We start from the raw sequence: 25,553 nt of genomic DNA, 5'->3' as shown, positions 1-25,553 counted from the left end.
AAACTTTACCCCCTCCCCAAGGGAGAACGGATAGCTCGGGGGTCCTGAAATTTACAATTTAAATAAAGCCCCTGATGATCTTTCCATCCATGCAGAGAAAATGACTGTAATACCTCTGAGTCTGGAGAAGAAGATTTTTGAAATATCGATTATTTTTCCCTTTTGGGCCCTGCCCTGGCCCCTAGGGTACGGGTAGGAATCCCAATTTTACAATTTAAAACCATCTTCCTCCTCCAAGGATGATTCTGACCAAGTAAAAATAATTTCCAACAGAAAATTGTCAAAATATACCCAAAAGTGTTGTTTCCCTATATAAACTATAGTAAACTTTACCCCCTCCCCAAGGGAGAACGGATAGCTCGGGGTCCTGAAATTTACAATTTAAATAAAGCTCTGATGATCTTTCCATCCATGCAGCGAAAATGACTGTAATACCTCTGAGTCTGGAGAACAAGATTTTTGAAATATTGGTTAATGTTCCCTTTGGGGCCCCGCCCTAGCCACTGGGGATGGGGCAGGAATCCCAATTTTCCAAAGTAATACTCTCATTCACCAAAGATGATTCTGACGAAGTTTGAGTAATTTTCTGCTGAAAATGGATAAAATATATACCCAAAAGTGTTATTTCCCTATATAAACTATAGTAAACTTTACCCCCTCCCCAAGGGAGAACGGATAGCTCGGGGGTCCTGAAATTTACAATTTAAATAAAGCCCCTGATGATCTTTCCATCCATGCAGAGAAAATGACTAATACCTCTGAGTCTGGAGAAGAAGATTTTTGAAATATTGGTTAATTTTCCCTTTTGGGCCCCACCCTGGCCCCTAGGGTTGGGGTAGGAATCCCAATTTTACAATTTGGTATCCTCATCTACCAAGGATGATTCTGACCAAGTTTGAAAAAAATCCATCCACTGGTTCTTGAGAAGAAGTTGATTATGTAAAAGTTTACGCACGACGGACGACGACGGATGGAAAGTGATTGGAATAGGTCACTTGAGCAAAGCTCAGGTGACCTAAAAACTTGTATTAAAGAACTAAAATAGTTGAAATATATGTTCAAATCAATTCTTATATCCAGTTAATTGTCTTTAGCCTTCTAGATTTGCCAATATTAGTAGTTCCGGTTTGAATTTATTTGACAAACATCAAATAATAGAGAGGGACACAGGCCAGTTGGGCCTCTTATTTTTATTTTGAATCTAAAATCATTCGAATAGTGTTCCAAAGCAGTCAACATTGATAGGCACCAATCTAGGCAACATGTTGATATAATGTTGAAGTGACGGTATTAACTTGATCAGTATTAATCGATGAGCAAAAGTAATATAAATACAAATGGTCATGAAATTCTAAATTTAATCTCTCAAAGTTTACATTCTTGTATTCAGATGAGTGTAAAAAGTACAATGGGTTACACATTAAACATTTATTGAAGACTATTAAGACATCGGAAAAATTATTCAAAAATTGTTCTACATTATATCACAGGATTCATATTAAATATTAAAGGTAAGAAAGCTTCAGTTTTAAGTTATGCACTAACAGAAACGACTATAAACTTATTTCCCCTGACACTGCCACAATATTGTGTATAGATCTGTGTTTATATTAATACAAATATGAACTTAAGTATACCCGTCTCGGTAATGAGCCCTCTATCCCTTAGTACGGACTTGGTAGGATTGATAGAATACAGTAGAGGCTGAGCAACCTATAGACCCAGGTTCGACTCCTAGCCGAGGTTCTTGTTAAGTGACCTGGATTACATTGGCACCTTTATAGGACCAGAATACTGTGTACAATTTATCTTTTTACATTGCTTTTACAAGAAGCAATACTGTTTGGGTATGCACCTTGGTAACACAAAGGAATAGGAAATACTGCCTTACTGGCAAGCTAGCTGCTAGCTTTTTCAGCCTTAAAAATCCCCGAATTAGTGTCGACACCATCCAGTTATTTGCAACAATTGATATTCCTCTCTGGCTTTTGACTTTGCCTAAATTAGATCTCTAGCTTCATGAGGGAGTAAAATCTGACACTGAATCTTACACCTTGTGTTCATCATTTTCAAAACTACAGCTGAAATATACGGACTTTCAATTGTGTTATACTTATGGTTCCAAAGATGATCATTAGGTCGCTGCAGCCATGATTGCAAAACGTAGAAATACTGCCTTGGCATGACCCTGGTATGCACTCACTGGTTCAGCTACATCCAGCGTGGTCCTGGTGGAGTGACATGGAAACACTTATCTACATTTCATATGTGATTCATTATAAAAATAGAAAACTAATAACTAAAATAGAAGTGTTTTTAATTCTGATGAATCCACACAAATCATGTATGGTATTGATTGGTACAGCATATGGTGTATGTAACTGAATGTAATACCCGGTACACATATTGGAAACAATTTACTGATCAAAAAACGAAACATGCTTTTCTTTAGTGCATTATTATGTGGCAAGAACACTTTAATGTTCAAAATGCACAAGTCTTGGGCGGGTCATCCTGGTTACTATGCCACGTAAATGCTTCATGAACAAACGTATACATAAGATAATACCTAAATTGAGGTTTAACATTTGTATTCTAGCTTCTATGCATTGTTTACCTAAAAAGCTGGTATCTATCAAAAGCACCAAATTTGAAATACAAGCAAGGATATCAAGAGAAAAAAAGATTTTCTACAACCTTTCTTTTTATAGTGCCTTGACACGTCTACACCATATTTAATACAAGCTTATCACAGTATCTGTCTTACTTCATCATCACAAAAAATAAAACCTGGACAATCCGTTTATCTCCAAAAGTTATTCAGTATACCACATGGTACGGTTTAACATGAAATGTTCATGGGGTTTACATTTTTTTTTATTGCCATGAAACCACAAACAAACAAAAAAAGAGTTTATATTCCGTCTTTGCGTATTGCAGAGTTATCTTCTCTTGGGAGCAGGTATTGATTGTTATGTCATTGGTTTGTGTGAGAAAATTACGTCGTTTTCTCAAAAGTTGATGACGTTACTCTCACAAACAAGTGACGTAACAATCAATACCTGCTCCAAAGAGAAGATAACTCTGCAATACGCAAAGACGGAATACATTGAACTTGCATTAATTGTTTTTTATATAGGGTATCCATGAAAGTTTGATCTGCAAAATAACAATCAAAAGATCTTGACAATGATATTTCCTGTCAAATTTGCAGTGATTATCTCAAACTTTAGGAAGCATTTTACAGATGATTCAGTGTTACGATATGAATCATTTAAGCAGTATAACATAAACCTCATCTGAAATGGACCTTTTATATAGAATAATATACACCATTATAGCAGAACAGTCAGATAAACACCCATTCACAGAATTCTACAGCTTATTCAAGCCTGGCTGACCTGCAAATGTAAATGTAGGGCTTAAAGGTCTTTGTGAAGACATACCACCAGAACACACTACATATTTTACAAACCAACAACTCTGGTCCAACCAGTCTAATCATTCGCAGCACGACTGATTTACATGGTACAATGTACATATTGACGGGTATATAATGACTTACTATATTACACCAATATCATAATTACGATTCTGATTCAAAATAAGTAGATACAAAGTTGGCAATATTTGTAAAGATCTTGATTTGAAGATTTGTGGAAGAGCACTTACATAGATCAAGTCTGCTGCCAAACCCTTTGACTTTTTATTGTCAATAAAATCATGTTTTGAACTGAACATCAAATGCTGATTTTGCTCTAAAATTGTCTTCATATATAGACATTTAAAAATTTTGTATGTTTAATATCCATCAGTAAAGTTCTAAAATCATAAGGTATTGTTTCTAAATTTACACAATGAGTAGGAAATCAATCTGGTATTTGTATCCACTGGCACAGATTATTTAATGATTCTTAAGTAATAATACAAAAACAAAAATCTAACATTCATACTAAGGTACCTTCATCTTTTAAACAATTCACATCGGTACATCTCAACAAAATAGCATGTACACCAGCTACCATTTCTCGTTCATTAATATGGTGAAAACTTTTATTTAAACAAAATACATAAAAAGGAAGGTTTGGCTTCTAAAGCATTTATCAAGTATCTACTTAATTAAATAAAGCAAAAACGTTTTGATGTCGGAGTAGCTATAAATCAGAACGTTGCCAGGTGCCCTGAATATGTTATACACATTCCTTTCGTTACCTTGCACAATAACAATTCAATTCACATCTGCCTCTCAAAAACAGCATAGTAATGTTTGAATTGGAATATCATTGGTGATTTAAAAATAGGATTGAGCTGCATGAAGAATATACAATATATATGAACTTCCCATGAAATCTCCACGTAAAGATAGTCTGGGATATATTACTGCTCTCACAACTTTGAGTATCCGACACATCCGTTACAGATGTTCAACATCGACCATTATCGAGACTTATATTGCAAAGCTAAATCATGGCACATCACTTATATACATTTGGTCCCTGTGAGCTCGTCAAAGTTCACACCACATTTCTTGTTCATAACTGTTCCCTCGAGGAATCGTCCTCGTCTGTCAACAGGACACTGTCGCTGGCACTGTGACGCGTCCCCTGAAACTGCTTCAGGTGAATCTGTCAGATACAAACCAAAACATGTAAAAAGGCACATCAACAGTTTCTGTTTTCAATTCATCCTTTTTGACCTTAAAAGTAAGTGAAGGTTTTTGATGGAAAAAACTTAATTTACAGTTCTCCGACTCAACAAGATACAGGACAAATATCTTGCAAGGCCTCGCAGTGCCAGAGAAGTGATTTAATCTTTTAAACACAGCTGCCCCTTGTGACAATGAAACAAGGTCAAGGTCATTCAGCTGAAAAAATTGGAACACTACTCCTGTTTATATTCTAATAACTTTAACACATTAAAGTGGCCTGAAGCTAAATCAAGTTTATCGAATTTGATAAATCTTTGACGAAAACAAAACCTGTACAACACAAAGCTATAATGGGGGATACAATGAGTTGCCAGATAAGATTGACTCGTGAGTCCCCAGTCCAGTAACCAGACAGAAATGAACCACCAGTTATTTTCAATATTGCATGAAGTATGTCAAGAAACCAGACATGAACAAGTGTCTAGCAGTCGCACAAAGATTGATGAAGTTACCAGACATGAACAAGTCTCTGGCAGTCACACAAAGATTGATGAAGTTACCAGACATGAACAAGTCTCTGGCAGTCACACAAAGATTGATGAAGTTACCAGACATGAACAAGTGTCTAGCAGTCACACAAAGATTGATGAAGTTACCAGACATGAACAAGTGTCTAGCAGTCACACATATATTGATGAAGTTAACAGACATTAACAAGTCTCTGGCAGTCACACATAGATTGATGAAGTTACCAGACATGAACAAGTCTCTGGCAGTCACACAAAGATTGATGAAGTTACCAGACATGAACAAGTCTCTGGCAGTCACACAAAGATTGATGAAGTTACCAGACATGAACAAGTCTCTAGCAGTCACACAAAGATTGATGAAGTTACCAGACATGAACAAGTCTCTAGCAGTCACACAAAGATTGATGAAGTTACCAGACATGAACAAGTCTCTAGCAGTCACACAAAGATTGATGAAGTTACCAGACATGAACAAGTCTCTAGCAGTCACACAAAGATTGATGAAGTTACCAGACATGAACAAGTCTCTAGCAGTCACACAAAGATTGATGAAGTTACCAGACATGAACAAGTCTCTAGCAGTCACACAAAGATTGATGAAGTTACCAGACATGAACAAGTCTCTAGCAGTCACACAAAGATTGATGAAGTTACCAGACATGAACAAGTCTCTAGCAGTCACACAAAGATTGATGAAGTTACCAGACATGAACAAGTCTCTAGCAGTCACACAAAGATTGATGAAGTTACCAGACATGAACAAGTCTCTAGCAGTCACACAAAGATTGATGAAGTTACCAGACATGAACAAGTCTCTAGCAGTCACACAAAGATTGATGAAGTTACCAGACATGAACAAGTCTCTAGCAGTCACACAAAGATTGATGAAGTTACCAGACATGAACAAGTCTCTAGCAGTCACACAAAGATTGATGAAGTTACCAGACATGAACAAGTCTCTAGCAGTCACACAAAGATTGATGAAGTTACCAGACATGAACAAGTCTCTAGCAGTCACACAAAGATTGATGAAGTTACCAGACATGAACAAGTCTCTAGCAGTCACACAAAGATTGATGAAGTTACCAGACATGAACAAGTCTCTAGCAGTCACACAAAGATTGATGAAGTTACCAGACATGAACAAGTCTCTAGCAGTCACACAAAGATTGATGAAGTTACCAGACATGAACAAGTCTCTAGCAGTCACACAAAGATTGATGAAGTTACCAGACATGAACAAGTCTCTAGCAGTCACACAAAGATTGATGAAGTTACCAGACATGAACAAGTCTCTAGCAGTCACACAAAGATTGATGAAGTTACCAGACATGAACAAGTCTCTAGCAGTCACACAAAGATTGATGAAGTTACCAGACATGAACAAGTCTCTAGCAGTCACACAAAGATTGATGAAGTTACCAGACATGAACAAGTCTCTAGCAGTCACACAAAGATTGATGAAGTTACCAGACATGAACAAGTCTCTAGCAGTCACACAAAGATTGATGAAGTTACCAGACATGAACAAGTCTCTAGCAGTCACACAAAGATTGATGAAGTTACCAGACATGAACAAGTCTCTAGCAGTCACACAAAGATTGATGAAGTTACCAGACATGAACAAGTCTCTAGCAGTCACACAAAGATTGATGAAGTTACCAGACATGAACAAGTCTCTAGCAGTCACACAAAGATTGATGAAGTTACCAGACATGAACAAGTCTCTAGCAGTCACACAAAGATTGATGAAGTTACCAGACATGAACAAGTCTCTAGCAGTCACACAAAGATTGATGAAGTTACCAGACATGAACAAGTCTCTAGCAGTCACACAAAGATTGATGAAGTTACCAGACATGAACAAGTGTCTAGCAGTCACACAAAGATTGATAAAGCTACCAGACATGAACAAGTCTCTAGCAGTCACACAAAGATTGATGAAGTTACCAGACATGAACAAGTCTCCAGCAGTCACACAAAGATTGATGAAGTGACCAGACATGAACAAGTCTCTGGCAGTCACACAAAGATTGATGAAGTTACCAGACATGAACAAGTCTCTAGCAGTCACACAAAGATTGATGAAGTTACCAGACATGAACATGTCTCTAGCAGTCACACATAGATTGATGAAGTTACCAGACACTACTGTGGTAAACTACCATGCTTCTACTTACTTGTATAAAAATGTTGACTTCATCACAGCGACTTAGGTAGGGGAAATTTCCTCCAGATTTCAGATGAGCTTTTTTGGCATCTGGGTAACATTTGTACATTTCCTCACGTGCAGAGAAGGACAAGGCACAATCATCAAACACCTAGAGTTAAATGTATAGGGTTAATTACATCACCTGTTACTACCATACATCTAAGATAGATACATAGCAGGGTAGAAGCACCTTAATAGTCACACAAAGATTGATGAAGTTACCAGACACTACTGTGGTAAACTACCATGCTTCTACTTACTTGTATAAAAATGTTTACTTCATCACAGCGACTTAGGTAGGGGAAATTTCCTCCAGATTTCAGATGAGCTTTTTTGGCATCTGGGTAACATTTGTACATTTCCTCACGTGCAGAGAAGGACAAGGCACAATCATCAAACACCTAGAGTTAAATGAATAGGGTTAACTACATCACCTGTTACTACCATACATCTAAGATAGATACATAGCAGGGTAGAAGCACCTTAATTACATCACCCTTAGTTACTGAGAACATCCAACTCCAGATACAGAAATCCCAGAACATCAAAAGATAGAATCTTGCCTCATTGGTTGGGAGAGAGACTGAACATCTCAACCTTAGGGTTGACATTTTCTGCCCCGCCCAAAACTGGGGGGAAGATCCCCCCCCCCCAAAAGTGAATTGAAAAATAATACTTTCAACACTTACTTCCCTCTATAATGTGACATCACCTTATTATAGGACACAATTTCAAATGTTTTTTTACAACATTAAAATAACGGATAATCCTGGAGGGGGCCATCAGGCCATTGAACCCTCATAGAATGGCCCCTTTTAATTTTGATATTGACTAGAAATTGTTGAAATGGTCCACTGCTCTCAAATTCCAGAATTTTCTCTGCAATAATGACTGTTTTCAGTTCAGGTAAAGTTCATTAAATCAACATATCATAAAAGTTGAAATATCAAAACAATCATTTACAGCTAAATGAGGAGACAATTTTATGAAAGGCAAGGCAAAACTTCATTCTGGTAGTATTTAAAAGTTAATTAAATCAAAACATTGTAAAACCTAAATTATCAAAATGAAGTGGTATTCCCCAGTTAGTTGTTCTCAAATTAATATTATACTGAAATCTTGTTTATTGATATTGATTGTATTTTTGGCTCTGTAAAATTTCACCGTCAGTTCTACTTACGTCCAATATAGTAATGGCTACTGTGGAGACTTTCTGTGGTTCTACGTAGCAGTTCATACAGTTTAGTGTGAGACGAGAAGCCAGCTGCTGCTGAGACAAGTTATCCAGCTAGGGACACAAAATAGATAGGACATCAATTAAACATCAGTTTATGGAGGATGAAGTACAGAAATTAGCCATAATAGAGTTACGGAGGATAAAGTACATCATACAGGTTAGGTTTGTTATATCTAGCTAATACGCGGGTTCATTTTCGAACTTTCAAAAGTCAGCAGGTTTAACTGTCTTAGCATCTGTTAATTATGCTAACCTAACATGTTGGAAAAATAGGTGTTCTAATCATCACAATTAAGATAAACAAATGATGTAAAAACAAGGTTCCTGTGATTGAAGAACTACTTATCTTGGTAGCATAATATTTGAACCTTGACCTACACTTTTATATTACAACACTTTCTGAGCATATTTCACTGAATTCCTGGAATCATTGAATTTCATGTGATAATATCTGTTATCATAAAAATATGGTTATCATGGTACACAATTACACTACAAGTACTTGAATCTATTTCTATTGAAAAGTCTTTGGAGACACTTGTCGACAACAGATTTTACCAATAAAACAGCATTTGGAAAGTAACATCCCTATAGAAATATCAACCAATGAATTACAATAGAAAACATTGCAAATTGAATCAACAATAATGATAATTTCACTTTATCATGGTAACAAGATATCTATTGTTACAAAGTGAACTCGATTTGATACATAGTATTACCTTCTCTACTAGGAAGTCAACAGAATCACATATGCTGGGATCAGATGGTCCCTTCTCAAAGTTACCCATCACCATTTTCTTGAGGATTAAAGCAGGCATCATCCAAAACCTATTTAAAAAATAAATACCCACAACTGTCAATTGATAGCAGATTTCAAAGTGGTATATCAGCTTAACATCTGAGTCCTTTGAAAGCTCTGTTGAAGATGACCAGGGCAGTCAAGGAACACTTTTGACAATAGGATAAGAAATGAAGTCTGTATAATGCCCTGGTCACACATTCACGGATCGGACGCCCGATTAGCCACAGATACGATCCAGCATCATTCGTGGCAATATGTAGTGGTCCGTAGCTGTCCGTATTGTATCCTGGGTCAATCGTATTAGTACTTTTATATCTGTGACAATTTTTGAGCATGTTCAAAAATTAACCACGGATCAGAAAACGATAGTACATCCTTACCGATCCGTAGTAGAACGTACTAATTTGTTGTAGTCCGTGATAAACCGTAATTATCCGTACTTGTTCGTAGTACATCCCCGGCCTCAAGTCACTAAGGATCTGTAAGTTAGTTACGGTGAACTACGTACTAACCCATACTAAAATTAAAAATAAATTGTGGAATGTACACTTAAAGCGCAGGAGTTTTTATACGGATTGCTTACCGTGGCGCTCTGTGAGAATTCGTGATTATCTGTGCCAGACAGTTCTAATTCGTGCTAACCGGTACCAAATTTGTAGCGAACCATTGTTACTCCGCAGTGCATGCGCCATGACACGTGTCATTCCGTACTAAACCATACTGAACCGCAGCAATCAGTATCACTCCCCGTTGTCGACTAGCCCCTTTCCGTACTCAAACCATGTTGCATCTGTAGCGGACCTCAGATATAGACTATTCCGGGGTCATCTGTCAGTTTCCATCCATAGTGGATCCGGCGATCCGATCCGTGAATGTGTGACCGGGGCATAAAGCTGATATCTAGGACATGTATGTAAAGGTGGATCCCTGTACATTTGTATATCAATGTAAATTTATATTCAAAAGAGTATGATCACAGATGAAAAATATCTCCATTTTACTCTCTTCACCAAAATAAGTATTTATCTTACATCAGCAACATGAGTCTCTCTAAGAACTTAAATCATTTATTTTTCACATACAATTAAAGTCCTAGAGAGCCTGTATCACTCATCTGGATATATCAGCCGTTACGGAAAAATATTCTCATATAAAAGTACATGTATATTGTGGTTACGGGAATGATATCTCAACTTTTCCCATCCTGTGACCAAGGGGCTGAATTTCTAAGGGTTGGGCATATGTGTATCATGCCTACCAATTGTGTACAGACATGAACAAGTCTCTAGCAGTCACACAAAGATTGATGAAGTTACCAGACATTTACAAGTCTCTGGCAGTCACACATAAATTGATGAAGTTACCAGACATGAACAAGTCTCTAGCAGTCACACAAAGATTGATGAAGTTACCAGACATGAACAAGTCTCTGGCAGTCACACATAGATTGATGAAATTACCAGACATGAACAAGTCTCCAGCAATTACACATAGATAGATGAAGTTACCAGACATGAACAAGTCTCTGGCAGTCACACATAGATTGATGAAGTGACCAGACATGAACAAGTCTCTAGCAGTCACACAAAGATTGATTAAGCTACCAGACATGAACAAGTCTCTAGCAGTCACACAAAGACTGATGAAGTTACCAGACATGAACAAGTCTCTAGCAGTCACATAAAAATTGATGAAGTTACCAGACATGAACAAGTCTCTGGCAGTCACACATAGATTGATGAAATTACCGGACATGAACAAGTCTCCAGCAATTACACATAGATAGATGAAGTTACCAGACATGACCAAGTCTCTGGCAGTCACACATAGATTGATGAAGTGACCAGACATGAACAAGTCTCTAGCAGTCACACAAAGATTGATTAAGTTACCAGACATGAACAAGTCTCTAGCAGTCACATAAAAATTGATGAAGTTACCAGACATGAACAAGTCTCCAGCAGTCACACAAAAATTGATGAAGTTACCAGACATGAACAAGTCTCCAGCAATCACACATAGATAGATGAAGTTACCAGACATGAACAAGTCTCTAGCAGTCACACAAAGACTGATGAAGTTACCAGACATGAACAAGTCTCTAGCAGTCACACAAAAATTGATGAAGTTACCATACATGAACAAGTCTCCAGCAATCACACATAGATAGATGAAGTTACCAGACATGAACAACTCTCTAGCAGTCACACAAAGATTGATGAAGCTACCAGACATGAACAAGTCTCTAGCAGTCACACAAAGATTGATGAAGTTCCCAGACATGAACAAGTCTCTAGCAGTCACACAAAAATTGATGAAGTTACCAGATATGAACAAGTCTCCAGCAATCACACATAGATAGATGAAGTTACCAGACATGAACAAGTCTCTAGCAGTCACACAAAGATTGATGAAGTTCCCAGACATGAACAAGTCTCTGGCAGTCACACATAGATTTATGAAGTTACCAGACATGAACAAGTCTCTGGCAGTCACACATAGATTGATGAAGTTACCAGACATGAATAAGTCTCTGGCAGTCACACATAGATTGATGAAGTTACCAGACATGACTAAGTACATTGTTTAGGACATAACTTCTTGGCAGCATTACTTTATTACAGATTGGCGATCTCAACTGCGAATCAGGGACCAAATCCCCAGGGGAGGGGCACAGCCAGACCCCTGAGTCAAATCTGATTGCATGAATAGAGGACAACCCCTCCATTTGTACAATTTTAGACCACCAAATTGCATCCCAAACTCAGTGAAAACTAATGAACAGTTAATAAGTAGTACTTCTTTAAGAAATTGTTAACAAACAGATGCACAGATCTATGAACAAAAGACAGTGATATGGCATTCTTCAGACCAGGTTAGCTAAGAGTACTTACGTAGGAGCTGAATTTGTCTGTTGGAATATTGATGTATCATAAAAAGAATTGCATAAAATCAGTGATGCAACTCTAGGAGATAAACTTGTATACTCTGTAAACTTCTGGGCCAAGAAACCACCAAGTGATGATCCAAACAAATGAACCTGTCAACAAAGAAAAAAACAATGGTTTTATATCTGGTCAACAAAGAAAAAAACAATGGTTTTATATCTGGTCAACAAAAACAAAACAAAATGGTTTTATATCTGGTCAACAAAGACAAAAACAATGGTTTTATATCTGGTCAACAAAAAAAAGAAACAATGGTTTTATATCTGGTCAACAAAGAAAATAAACAATGCTTTTTATATCGGGTCAACAAAGAAAACAAGAGGCCCAATGGGCCTGCATCGCTAACCTGGTATTAATTTCACACTTGTAATCTTAAAAGTGGACTAAAATACAGCAACAGGCAGAATATCAGTGTTTCATTCATAAGAACCTATTAAAAGATTTAACCATATGACACCTGTGATCTGAATGTCGAACAAGGACATTAGGTTGAAAGTGGGTCAAGAACATTAATTTGAGCAAACTTGGTATCCCTTCATCCCAGCATGCTTCAGGCCCAATTTCAGTATCCTGGGCCGTTTGGTTATTGAGAAGAAGTTGTTTGAAGATTTTAAGACATTTGACCCCAGTGACCTTGAAAATTCGTCAAGGTCATTCATTTGAACAAACTTGGTAGCCCTTCATCCCAGCATGCTACAGGCCCAATATCAGTACCCTTGGCCTTTTGGTTATTCAGAAGAAGTCGTTTGAAGATGTTAAGACATTTGACCCCTGTGGCCTTGAAAGTGAGTCAAGGTCATTCATTTGAACAAACTTGGTAGCCCTTCATCCCAGCATGCTACATGTTAAATATCATCAGCTTGGGCCTCTTAGTTATTGAGAAGAAGTTGTTTAAAGTTTTTAACATATTTGACCCCCCATGACCTTGAAAATTGATGAAGGTCATTTATTTGAACAAACTTGGTAGCCCTTCATCTAAGCATGCTTCTGGCCAAATATCATCACCCTAGGCCTTTTGGTTACTGAGGAGAAGTTGTTTAAAGTAACAAGAGGCCCATGGGCCTTAACGGTCACCTGATATATTTATACAGAGAGTTGATTTTTGTTTTTAACATGAACAGAAATATTATTCAAAGTGACAAAAAACAATAAACCACCTTATTCAATATCTAGCATGCAGATTTAAGACTGAAAAGTATTTGAAACTAGCACCTCTGATTCTAAACAAGGAAAATGAAGAAATTTTGTTTTAGCACACAGACTCCATTGGGCCCCACCCTACAGCCCTTGTGGGTAGGGATGGCTCAAAATTTACAAAGTATCAAACTGTCAACTTAGGGTTATAATTCCAATCAAGTTATCAACATGTAATATTCAAAGTATCATTTGCCATTCACAATTTTGGTAAAGCACCTTAAGACCCTCCCATCTATGAAGAGTATTTGATTCTACCATATCTGGGTCTTCAGAAGAAGATTTTTGAAATTTCAGTCAATTCAACCCTTTTTGGCACCACCCATCAGCCCCGGGGGGCCAGTCAGGGCTGATATGTGCATACCATCAAACTGCTATCCAATACAGATAATGCTAACCTAAATTATATTACTTCCAATGGCAATTAAACAAATGTTAGTCTAAAATGTGATTTCCCTATGTAAACTATAGTAAAATTTACTCCCTCCCCAGGGGGAAACGTGAGACCCCAGGGTCATGAAATTCACAATTTGGTAAAGCACCTTAAGACCCTTCCATCTATGAAGAGTATTTGATTCTACCATATCTGGGTCTTCAGAAGAAGATTTTTGAAATTTCAGTCAATTAAACCATTTTTGGCACCACCCATCAGCCCCGGGGGGTCAGTCAGGGCTGATATGTGCATACCATCAAACTGCTATCCAATACAGATAATGCTAACCTAAATTGAATTACTTCCAATGGCAATTAAACAAATGTTGGTCCAAAATGTGATTTCCCTATATAAACTATAGTAAAGTTTACCCCCTCCCCAGGGGGAAACGTGAGACCCCAGGGTTAAGAAATTCACAATTTTAGTAAAGCACCTTAAGACCCTTCTATCTATGAAGAGTATTTGATTCTACCATATCTGGGTCTTCAGAAGTAGATTTTTGAAATTTTAGTCATTTTTACCCTTTTTGANCTACAGGCTAAATATCAGTACCCTGGGCCTTTTGGTTATTGAGAAGAAGTTGTTTGAAGATTTTAAGACATTTGACCCATGTGACCTTGAAAGTGGGTCAAGGTCATTCATTTGAACAAACTTGGTAGCCCTTCATCCCAGCATGCTTCTGGCCAAATATCATCAGCCTGGTCCTCTTGGTTATTGAGAAGAAGTTGTTTAAAGTAAAAAGTTGACGCCGGACGGACGACGCACCATGCCATAAGTTCACTTGGCCCTTTTGTGCCAGGTGAGCTAAAAACAACGGTTTTATATCTGGTCAACAAAGAAAAAAACAATGCTTTTATATCTGGTCAACAAAGAAAACAAGAGGCCCAGAGGGCCTGCATCGCTCACCTGAATATGTTTAAAATAATTGGTATGAAGTAGGTGCTGTAAGTACATATGAAATTTCAGAAAGATCCATCCAGTACTTGAGATATAGTGAGAACAAACTTCAAACAGAGCCCCACCCCTATGCAACGTAGGGGGGTCATACCCACCAATTATACAAAATTGAGTCCCCTTGACCCAAGGATGCTCCAGACTAAATAAGGATAAAATCCCATAATCCCGATGTCGAAGAAGGATTTTAAAGGTTTTACCTCTATTTCTCCTATTGGGCCCCGCCCTTATGCCCCTTGAGAGAAGAAGTTGTTTAAAGTAAAATATTGACGCCGGACGACAGACGACGGACGCTGCACCATGGCATAAGCTCACTTGGCACTTCGGGCCAGGTGATAAAAACAATGCTTTTATATCTGGTCAACAAAGATAAACAATGCTTTTATATCTGGTCAACAAAGAAAAAAACAATGGTTTTATATCTGATTGTTTAACAGATAAGAGATAACTGTAATTTCATTGGCATATACTGTATATCACTTCATTTGGCAAGAAACTTGTTTTTGCATTAATTTGTTGAGCGAAGTTATCGCAAATCAAATCAATGAAACCACTGAACAAGAAACATTTCTTGTTATTCTCCATGAATTAAATCCTTGTGAATGTATTTCCCAAATGAGCAAAATTAAGTAATAAATATTCAGGAAGAGGGAAGCTATGTAAACTACATTGAAAATTGTAACAGAACATCTTTAAAATGGCAATTACTGAATGACGTCAAGGGAATGAAATTAATGGCTGGACATGACAATAACAAGCCAAAACGGCCTGTACTGCCAACTTGTATATTTCTGCAATCATAAAATTTTGTCAATTCTGGGCTCAGCACCAAATAACAATTGAACTCCAGGTCCATGTCCAAAGTAATCTGGATGTGTTGGAGATTCAATAATATATACATGTGGTTATACTGAGTGGATTTCAATCTATTTGATGTTATGACCACAGAATTTAGTTGCCAAGAGTGGGGAAAGACCCTAAGGCCAAACCTCTACATTATGTTGCATCATTGTGCATTGTCATACCAAGCACGCACATATATGGTTATAGGAATGGGACTTCCAACATTCGAATTTACAACCAAAAGAGCCAAGTCATCTTGAAAGTAGGTCAAGATTAGGTTATATGAGGCTACTTCATTCCAGGGACTTACTGGTCAACCACATCCAAAGGCATTATTGAACTGGAAACCAAGCTGTTTAAGGCTTAGCCCATGTTGACCTTTGACCCAGACCAGTGCCCAAAGATGACATTTGACCTAAACACAATTGATAAGAAAAAAACCAGTTTGAAAATTCTTGGTCTTTATCACACAGAAGGTGGTACAAATCAAAACAGAAACACTGCATTTTAGCAACTGATTAAGATAATTCTCAATGATGACTCAAATACATAACAGAGAAACAAGTATTTACTCTGTCAAGTTGAAGATGATCTAGTAACTTCCTGAAGCCATCACAGAATTCTTTCATGGTCCAGTACACCGGATACTCAACCTGCAATACACAGAAATGTAAGAAATAATCAGTTATCTGTTGTTCATTATACAACAGTTACCTCTTATAACTCTCTGATTCATGTCCCAAAGGTTCCGACTCATGTCCTAAAGGTTCTAACAGAGTTACCTCCCTGTAACACTGATGTAGACTGGTTCCCTCTGTTAGCTCCTCTGCATTATTAGCGAATTGCAGCACTGGAGGGAACCAGTCTACCACAGGTTCTAACAGAGTTAACTCCTGTAACACTGAGGTAGACTGGTTCCCTCCCCCGTTACATGTAGCTCCTCTGCATTATGAGCGAATTGCAGCACTGGAGGGAACCAGTCTACCACAGGTTCTAACAGAGTTACCTCCCTGTAACACTGATGTAGACTGGTTCCCTCCCCTGTTAGCTCCTCTGCATTATGAGCAAATTGCAGCACTGAAGGGAACCAGTCTACCACAGGTTCTGTAACTCTTCATCTTATTACAATCACAAGCATTACGATAACCTTAACTTAAACTTGTCTATTTTTTTTATTTACATTGCTCTTCTACAATTTTAAGTTAATATACATGCTAATACTTTTGCATCAATTTACAGAGAATGTTTTTTGACACATTATCATTTCAGGGTTCTTTCACAATCATGGCACTACACTTCTCTATTTCCTCATCATAGTTAAATCACAATCACTCAATGATGCTCCCAGTTTATGCTGCTTTAAAACATAAAACCCAATACCAGTATCTTTTTAAAATGTCCATAGGAGAAAACTGAAATAACTTACAGGTCCTCAAACACATTATTAAAGATATCTTCACTGTATAATTATGATGTGGCAGTAAACATGCAGTTTTCATATTTTACATTTAACCATGAGATGTGTTTGGCACACTTACACTCCCTTTTTTTACACTGTCACTGTATAAGGTTGATAAATTAATTTGACTTAATATCCTTTCATATAATTCAGTTTCTGTTTTAACTCATTGACCCCTGAAGACGCATTTGAACTCTTCCAACTCAAAGGTTGGAATAGTTCATTATGAAATTTCAGGGGTGAATGAGTTAACGTAGTTGGTGTACGTACAGCTATCACTCTATATCCGTGTGCAGAAAGTGCCAGAATCTGACGAAAGTACACATCAGCAGTCCCACTGGCAGGAGGGAAACAAATCACTGGACATCTGACAGACCTCGGTCCAGCGTCATATAAGGCCCATTCCTTAGATTGGTCATCATCTACAATAAACTAATCAAAAACTAATATGTTAATGCTCCTTCACTTTCATTCTGCGAAATATTACTATATCACAATAAATACATCAGTATATATTTGAAATAAGTCTTTTAAAAAATCAACACATATTGTCATTATGTTTATTCAAGTAAAAAGAATGTTACAAAACTTGATCATATCACACACAGTTAGTAATAATGATAGCCTCAGAACATGTACTGCAGTTTATATACACAATCATCACTAGTGGTCAATAGTTATCACATATAAACATTTGACAAACCATTGCCATGATATCACACAAGATATATTATCAAATTAATATGAGGTTTTACGACATAAATCAATAGATAATCAAAGTTTTTGACCCTGTGATATCCCATGAAAGTTAGCTAACAGCTGGTTTCAATAGCGATCATTGTTCAAGGAAGTTAAAATTATGGACACTGCTTGTACTTAAGAAGCAAATATAATATTTCATTGTCTAAAATATGCATTGCATATATATATATATATATGTGTGTGTGTAATTTATATAATAAGAATTTTATGAGTTAGAAATAACTGGTAAACATTTAGAAAGTTTTACCTTTTTCATAGGAACTGTGCTCCTAAAGCTCTTGTATTCAGCAGAACTGACTATTTCACTCATCATTACCAATAACTTCTGTCCAACATTACAAACTGGAACACAATCAAGAAAAAGAACACATTTTTATAAGCATTATATTAAGTTTAACAACATTCCATACCAAAAGGACCAAATGACACACTGCCTACATATTGTTGTGATTCACATCAGTATGAAAAAATGGGGAAAAATCAGATTTCAAGGATGACCCATTGAATTCACCTTTGTGTAGCAGTTCATACTTCAATGAAGTTTTATTAAATACCACCAATGACATAAAGAAAACTTAAACCTAACATTTGTCGTACATTTGACCTCATATCGTGACCTTACAGAAATGGCCTTATAAAGAAACATGTAGAGCACCACCATGTATTATATGTTGATGAGGTTTCCTTTTTCTATGATAAAGAATCAAAGTTATGCCACAAAATAATTGTGATGCTATAAGATCTTCCCAAATAAAGTACCAGTTTTTGATATTCTATTTTTGATATTCATAATTATGAAAATAAATAAGATCCCATATCAGTAAGGTTAGAAGAGTTACTTCTACAGCATTTATCATTCCGTCACTGTGGACATGTTGGGATGGCAATCAAGAAAGAAAAATGAGTAGATGGGAAAATTACTGATAGGCATATTATAGAAAATGACTCTACTGAATATTAGAAATAGAGAATAGGACTAGACAGGTATGAAGAGGTGTATACAGTCAAAGCTATTTAGTCTTTCAGCCGAAAACCAACTGTCATAGCATCTATGAGATACTAAGATCCACAACTGACAATGTGCCTAGACTTCCTCAAATTTACTTGTACAATGTACTTTACTCAAGATCTAGAAGGACAGGTCAGAATGCCCCCACGTGAAAGATGTCAAGTCAGGAGTATCAGCCACAGGAGATGTGATGCTGTTTCATTGTTTTACTGTATCTTGAAAGAAGCTATTCGTGTTAACTGATTCTGTTGAAGGTATTTGCTGGTGTTTATGTGTGCTGTGGTGTTCATGTTCCCCGTTGCCAGGTATTAGGTATTGACTGGCATCAATAACAACAAGTGAACTGCTGATTTTGAAGAACAATATCAGTCTCACCTTTACCTTGCATGGCTCAAGCATTTCTTAGTCCTAGTTATTGAACTATTGGTAACAAAGCTGGAATTGTGGAATCATTCTCAGCTGCACCACGTCTACCTTATAAAAGAGCAACATTACGCAAGATATATGTATTTGTCAGGAGAAGGGTTGAAGGGTTTGTTTCGGGGGTTTCTGATCCATTTTGTTAAGTCTACAAACTCGGGTTGGAACTGGCAATCCCAGGATTATCATGAAAAGCCAAATTGACCTATATCATAAAGATACTGTACAAAACGATATTTCCTACATTGCAAAAAGATTTGAAAACTTGGTAAAAAAAATCAGTTTCCAAACACTATGCATATCCTTTTAATTCCTGGTGAAGACGGTTGTAAATAACAAAATGTCATCACATCAATCGACTCAAATAATGGAAATTGTTCTTTGCAATATGTTCATGTTGTTTGTTTTAACTTGTCATGGCTAAAACAGGGACCTGTTGTTTTTTATGAAATATACAAAAATAATAAATAAATGCTTTCTTGTTAATTACTAATATTTGATAATTCTAAATAATGGAACCATAATATAAGTTTCTGTGTTTTGCTCTGAACAAGATATATATATATATATGTATGTGTATCTAGTCATCGTAAAGGAGAACAATCAATCTACATTTTACATTAACAGTTGCTGAATGTAAATACATGTATCCAATTTCTGCATTTTCATTTTTGAGTCTGCAACCGATTAAGAATAAAAAAATTAAAAAAAGGCTCCACTTGGCAAGAGCTGGTAACGGTTTAAATTGGTGTAGCGAAACTGGACTGGGTCAATCGTTGGCAACCAGATAGCTAAATTGGTAGAGCGTCCGTCTAGAGTTCAGAGGGTCCCGGGTTTGAACCCTGGTCTGGCCGTGCATGTTTCCTCTCCTGTTACAGTGGTGCCTGTGACCAACCCTTGTTTCAAGCATTTGGAGTATGCTTGACAAGGGGATACCTGAACATTGGTTGTAAATAGTTGTGTAGTCGGGGGGCAAAGACTAAGAAAAAGGAGGGAGGAATGTAGCGGAACTAGACTCGGTAGCTCAGTTGCTAGAGCATTAGTCTAGAGTTCTGAGGGTTTCAGGTTCGAACCCTGGTCGGCCATGCATTTTTCCTCTCCTGATACATTGGTATACATAATCAAATTGGCTAACGATCTTTAACATTATATATGGTTATATACTGTATTATACCGTAACACATATATAGTCATTATGATACAAAATTAAGTATGGTCCATGCAACATATTATAGGGATATATGTACATGTCTATTCCATTGAATTATATAATTTACCAGCGGCTTTCAATACAGAATTGAACCTCTGTGTGCGATGCGATATCGTCTAAAATATTATGAATCACTGGTTGACATCGAGTTAAGCCAATGGATTCTTATGATGTTTGATCTTTGTCAATAAACTTCTGCTGGACACAACTTCCTTCCGGTTGTGCAAGCAGGTTAATTTTCAATAATTGTAGTTAGCTATTAACAATATATATATGTACATTTATATGCAGTTTCTTGTGATCATATATGTCCCCCTTGGTATTATGCTTACTTTTAAACTATTATCAGGTGGTTACACTATTTTATTCAATGAATTAAAATGCGTACAGTATAACTTCATTGAGCATTCACCTTTAGATAGCACCATTCCATGTTAACTAATGTACAAGTTCACTTTATATTAAAATGCAAACAATATATATATAAGTTCCGATTTTTAATAGTGGTCTTTGAATATGACTTATCAGGGGATGGGGTGAAATTCAGGGTGGATATACCATCTTTCAATGGCTTGTTGAATCTTAATTTTTATTGGGCACAATATATTTGGCTATGATGAAAACAGGCGACCAAACAGAATTTTGGAGCCTTTGTGCAGTTTTTTAATCCTACAGTAAGAATATAATCTGTGTTTCTGTGTGAATTATGGTAAGTTTTAGTGGACTATTATCTGTTAACCTAATGTTTAAGTAAAATTATAAATGTATCTAGAGATGGGAGGGTTCTTGTCAGAAGAACTATCAACTATAACTGTTCAATGTTATGCTATATACGACACTAAATAAAAACTCTTGTATCTTGTATCAACAACCCCTGTCACTGAAGTGTCAGCCTGTGTTGTAATCAGCAGATCAGCTGTCAATGATGACATCGGTAAACTAGTCTGCTTTCGTGTATTTTCCGAAAGTCTAGGCAAATTTAATAGGGACGTTATCTGAAAGATATCTCATCCCATGCAAATAGTTTGACTCTTCTTAAATATGTTGGTGACATCGTCGTTTCCTACCAGAAATCGCCTTTCTATCCCTTATGTTTTCATCCTACTTCATCCCGGAAATGGCTGGTCACTTGATCGTACATCTCGTGGTTCGCGTGAAGTAGAACGTGGTTTTGAAGCACGTGATGCGTTGCTAAGTCAAACTATCTCTAATGTCTGAAAGCCGGGAAGTGTGAATACGAAAATGGCAACCGCCGTAAATGATAAAAGAACGGTCATAATTGCTGCAAGGGAGAGAGGTACTTTATAGTCTTACAACCATTTTAATTTTAAAAATGCATAAATCTATGTAAGTATTTACAGTTTCCTTTACGAAAAAACGGATGGATTGTAAAGATAGCATGAGTTTCTCATGAGAAATTTTGACAGATCTATGTTTGACTGCATTCAGCTTGAAAATAATCTGATGCAATAAATAGTATTCTAAATAAAAGCACATCATGACACTAAGCTTTCTTTTCTTTTGAACCAACAGGCCCTGGTCCAGGAAGATATGCCCTCCCATCGTCTATTGGGTTCATGTCCCATGACTGCACCAAGCGTATGAAGCCTGCATACTCTTTTGGGCGAAGATTGTATGACGATTGTAAGTAGAATAACATTTCTTCAATTTAGAGTCTATGAATCTGTTCGTTATACAGAAAAAACGAATACATCTACTTATAAATGTAACATTTCGGGGAGAAAGAAGACCTTGACAGCCCTTGTAAAGCCTCGCCAGTAAACATCATCAGATTACCAGCTTTACTGTAACCTTTTCCCTAAGTGAAAAATTCTGGTCTAAATGTCAACCTGTTTGGAAAAAAAATGTGTTAAATGAAACCTTACTATGACTGTGTGTCTCCTTTTTTCTCCTACTGTAGCAGTTGTATGTAATGATGGAGTGGGATTTTCTACAGTTTTAATGATACGACTCAGGGATGGCAAAGTGACAGGGTGATGCTGACCCAGGGTGCAATCCTGACTGGCAATTTAAATTCATTTTAAAATTTTGACATTTTATGACCTAGGGGCCAATTCACCAGTGCTGGGACTGGACCTAGGGGCCACACTTAATATCATGATTGTGTTCTCTCTTCATGCCAAGCAAACGTATAAGAATTACACAATTGACAAAACCCTGTTGTTATGATAGACACATCCCCTGATGAACTTCTAAAGAGGTCAGGTCAAATTGAAAGTACATGTACTTGTGAATCGCTAAGAAACCCTTTGGATCAACATGAATAAACACATCCAAAGATAAACCTCTAAAGGGGTGAAAGTACTAGAGGAATTACTATGAAACTCTTTGTGTTATTCTATTTCATATTAATCCATCACAAGGAATTTGAAAGTTTTTTTGTAAGGGTATGTGGTGGGGATTGCAACAGATTCCATACTTTTTTGGGACATGGAAGTTAGTCTTCAGGTGTTGGCTAGTACCAGGGCTGATCCATGTAGCAAAAGTTATATACCAGGTTTTAGGATAGCGATCTCAGCCACTTCAAACATCATATTTTAACAGTGTACAGAAGTGATTGCAGTCCAGGACCTGCTTACTTTATTGATCCACGAATCACACGTCATGGAAATGATGGTACACCAGCCTACTCGATGTTAGAGCGTCAACGTGATCCAAGTAAGTTTCATAAAAACAAGAGAAAACTGGTAGACAAACATTATGTATTCAATATTCCAGATTGGTTTTCGAACATTTGCCAAAGTATATGATCTATATAGGAATTACCTCCCTTTGTACATATTCTAAGGCATACAAAAAAATCTTCAGGTTCCTAGTCGGACGCTGTATCACTGAGCTAAAGGGAAATTCCCTCTAGCTCGATGCTAGAAGGCGACCATAATCCTATGTACAATTAAAATCTGCCACACTATATCTAGTTTTCTCTGGACTAATTTCTCATCACAAACATAACGACTTAGGGTAAGAGTTATTTTCTACATAAAATATGGAATGAATTACATTGAGCTAGAGATGAAGAGCTAACCTTAAGGGTGAGAGAAAACAAAAGGATTTGGAATCATGTTTCAAGAACATTTCTTTCCTGATTTTAAACACTGAAATCATGCTTTCAATTAGAAAAAGTAGTTGTTTTCCTTATTGCTTATGTATTACAGGATACATGTAACAAATGATTATCATTAATTAACTGTATACAGAGGATTTATCACCAAAATATATTTTCACTGTGGCTTGTGTGTATAGATTTCAGAATATGCATCACAAGTGTTATAACATCCATGTATTTTTAACAGACCAATAGAGCATTACTACAGGTATCAAAGTGATATAATAGTCATACTGTTAATCTTTACAGACACCTTTAAGACTCCATCCCCAGGAGCTTACTCCCCGGAAAAGGTTCACCCTCAAGGTGAGAGAAACGCAGCCAGATACTCCATCTCTGCCAGAACCCCCTATAGACAGCGGGACCAGAACCCATCCCCTAATAAATACTGCCTGCCCGCTGTCCTCGGTAACAAACAACCAAACAAGCCGGCACCTCCTGCTTACTTCATGTCCAGCAGACAAAATATAGGCAGTTACGTTGAAGATTTGGCTAAGACTCCCGGCCCAGGGCGATACAATGGAACACACCCGGACAGTTACATGGTCAAGTCTCCACTGTATTCCATGAGGAGCAGGAGTTACATGCCTGGAGACAACACCAAGAAGCCAGGCCCTGGACAACACAGCCCTGAGAGGGTCAGCATCAATAAGCAGGCCCCACCAAAGCACTCCCTCGGTATCCGACATTCCGAGTTCATCTGTCCTCTCATTACCGAGTGCTAAATTAACATGGTTTTTCATGTTAATTAATATAGAAGTGCAATATTTTACTTATTCAATTTTATCACTGTAATTTTACAAATGTTACAACTTACATCAATTCAATATTTTCCATGTGCTTGAAATTTGTAATAGTAACTTATCAGTCAACTACCAATAGAAAGAGTAAACACCTTCATACTGTGATTTATACAATTAACCACCATTTACACATGATTACAATGTCATACATCAAATTATTATTTTTTAATAAAATATAAATAAAATAAGAAAATAAGATGGATACACATACTTTTTTGTTGTCTTAATGTAGACTTGACATTGTTCTAACAAGAGAGACATCCAATAACACTGTGATGTCAGGTGCTAAAAATCTGGATACTCGGGGTAAGATATGCCCAGGACAAACATTAACAAAAGTAAAGGTCAAGTCAAAGGTCACAGTGATCTAATTTTTGCACTCTCATTCCACCATCCCAAGATGTCCTTGTTCACAAAATCTGGTTACTCCAAGTGAAATATTATAGAAGATATGCCCTAGACAATTATTTACAAAAGTAAAGGTACAAGGTCAAGTCATAGGTCACAGTGACCTTATTCTTGCAATCTGCACTTCACCATCCAAAGATGTCCTTTTGCTTTTTCTTGCACTCTGCCATCCAAAGATGTCCTTTTATACCAAATCTGGTAACTCCAGGTAAAATAGTAAAGAAGATGTGGCCCTGACAAACTTTTTCGAAAGATAAGGTCAAAGGTCAAGTCATGTCAGTAACTTAATTCTTGCACTATGCACACCAAATCTGGATACTCCAGGTGAAATAGTATAGAAGATATGTCCTGGACAAATATTTACAAAAGTTAAGGTCAAAGGTCAATTCATAGGTCACATTTACCTTTTCCTTGCACTCTACACTCCGCCATCCCAAGATGTCCTAGTACACCAAATCTGGTTACTCCAGGTGTAATAGTATAGAAGAAATGTTCCGGACAAACTTCTCGGACTGAGGGAGTGCAAACCTATAGTCCTTGTAAAGCACTAT

At 37.0% G+C, this 25,553-nt stretch overlaps 2 protein-coding genes across 2 annotated transcripts in view; one reads left to right on the top strand and one right to left on the bottom strand.

The window, feature by feature from the left end:
- The window catches only part of LOC110460090, a 37,939-nt gene extending 16,104 nt beyond the window's left edge, over positions 1-21,835 (bottom strand). The window contains exons 1-11 of the mRNA XM_021512803.1: positions 21,732-21,835; positions 18,273-18,367; positions 17,534-17,695; positions 16,377-16,457; positions 12,327-12,472; positions 9,350-9,458; positions 8,571-8,678; positions 7,651-7,791; positions 7,456-7,499; positions 5,161-7,289; positions 4,488-4,625 (exon numbers count right to left, since the gene is read on the bottom strand). Coding sequence (XP_021368478.1) covers positions 4,488-4,625; positions 5,161-7,289; positions 7,456-7,499; positions 7,651-7,791; positions 8,571-8,678; positions 9,350-9,458; positions 12,327-12,472; positions 16,377-16,457; positions 17,534-17,695; positions 18,273-18,338 — 3,124 coding nt within the window. The 5' untranslated portion in view covers positions 18,339-18,367; positions 21,732-21,835. The remainder of the gene's footprint in view (positions 1-4,487; positions 4,626-5,160; positions 7,290-7,455; positions 7,500-7,650; positions 7,792-8,570; positions 8,679-9,349; positions 9,459-12,326; positions 12,473-16,376; positions 16,458-17,533; positions 17,696-18,272; positions 18,368-21,731) is intronic.
- Positions 21,836-21,839: 4 nt separating this feature from the next.
- LOC110460081 (outer dense fiber protein 3-like) lies at positions 21,840-24,816 on the top strand. The gene is made up of 4 exons (XM_021512792.1): positions 21,840-21,961; positions 22,198-22,308; positions 23,230-23,343; positions 24,041-24,816. The coding sequence occupies exons 1-4, from the start codon at positions 21,907-21,909 to the stop codon at positions 24,514-24,516; spliced, it is 756 nt and encodes a 251-aa protein (XP_021368467.1). The 5' UTR covers positions 21,840-21,906; the 3' UTR covers positions 24,517-24,816.
- The last annotated feature ends 737 nt before the right edge of the window (positions 24,817-25,553 follow it).

This window comes from Mizuhopecten yessoensis, unplaced genomic scaffold, assembly GCF_002113885.1.
Source record: "Mizuhopecten yessoensis strain PY_sf001 unplaced genomic scaffold, ASM211388v2 scaffold10315, whole genome shotgun sequence".
NCBI classification, from domain to species: domain Eukaryota; kingdom Metazoa; phylum Mollusca; class Bivalvia; order Pectinida; family Pectinidae; genus Mizuhopecten; species Mizuhopecten yessoensis.
This window is presented reverse-complemented; position numbering and strand designations above follow the sequence as displayed.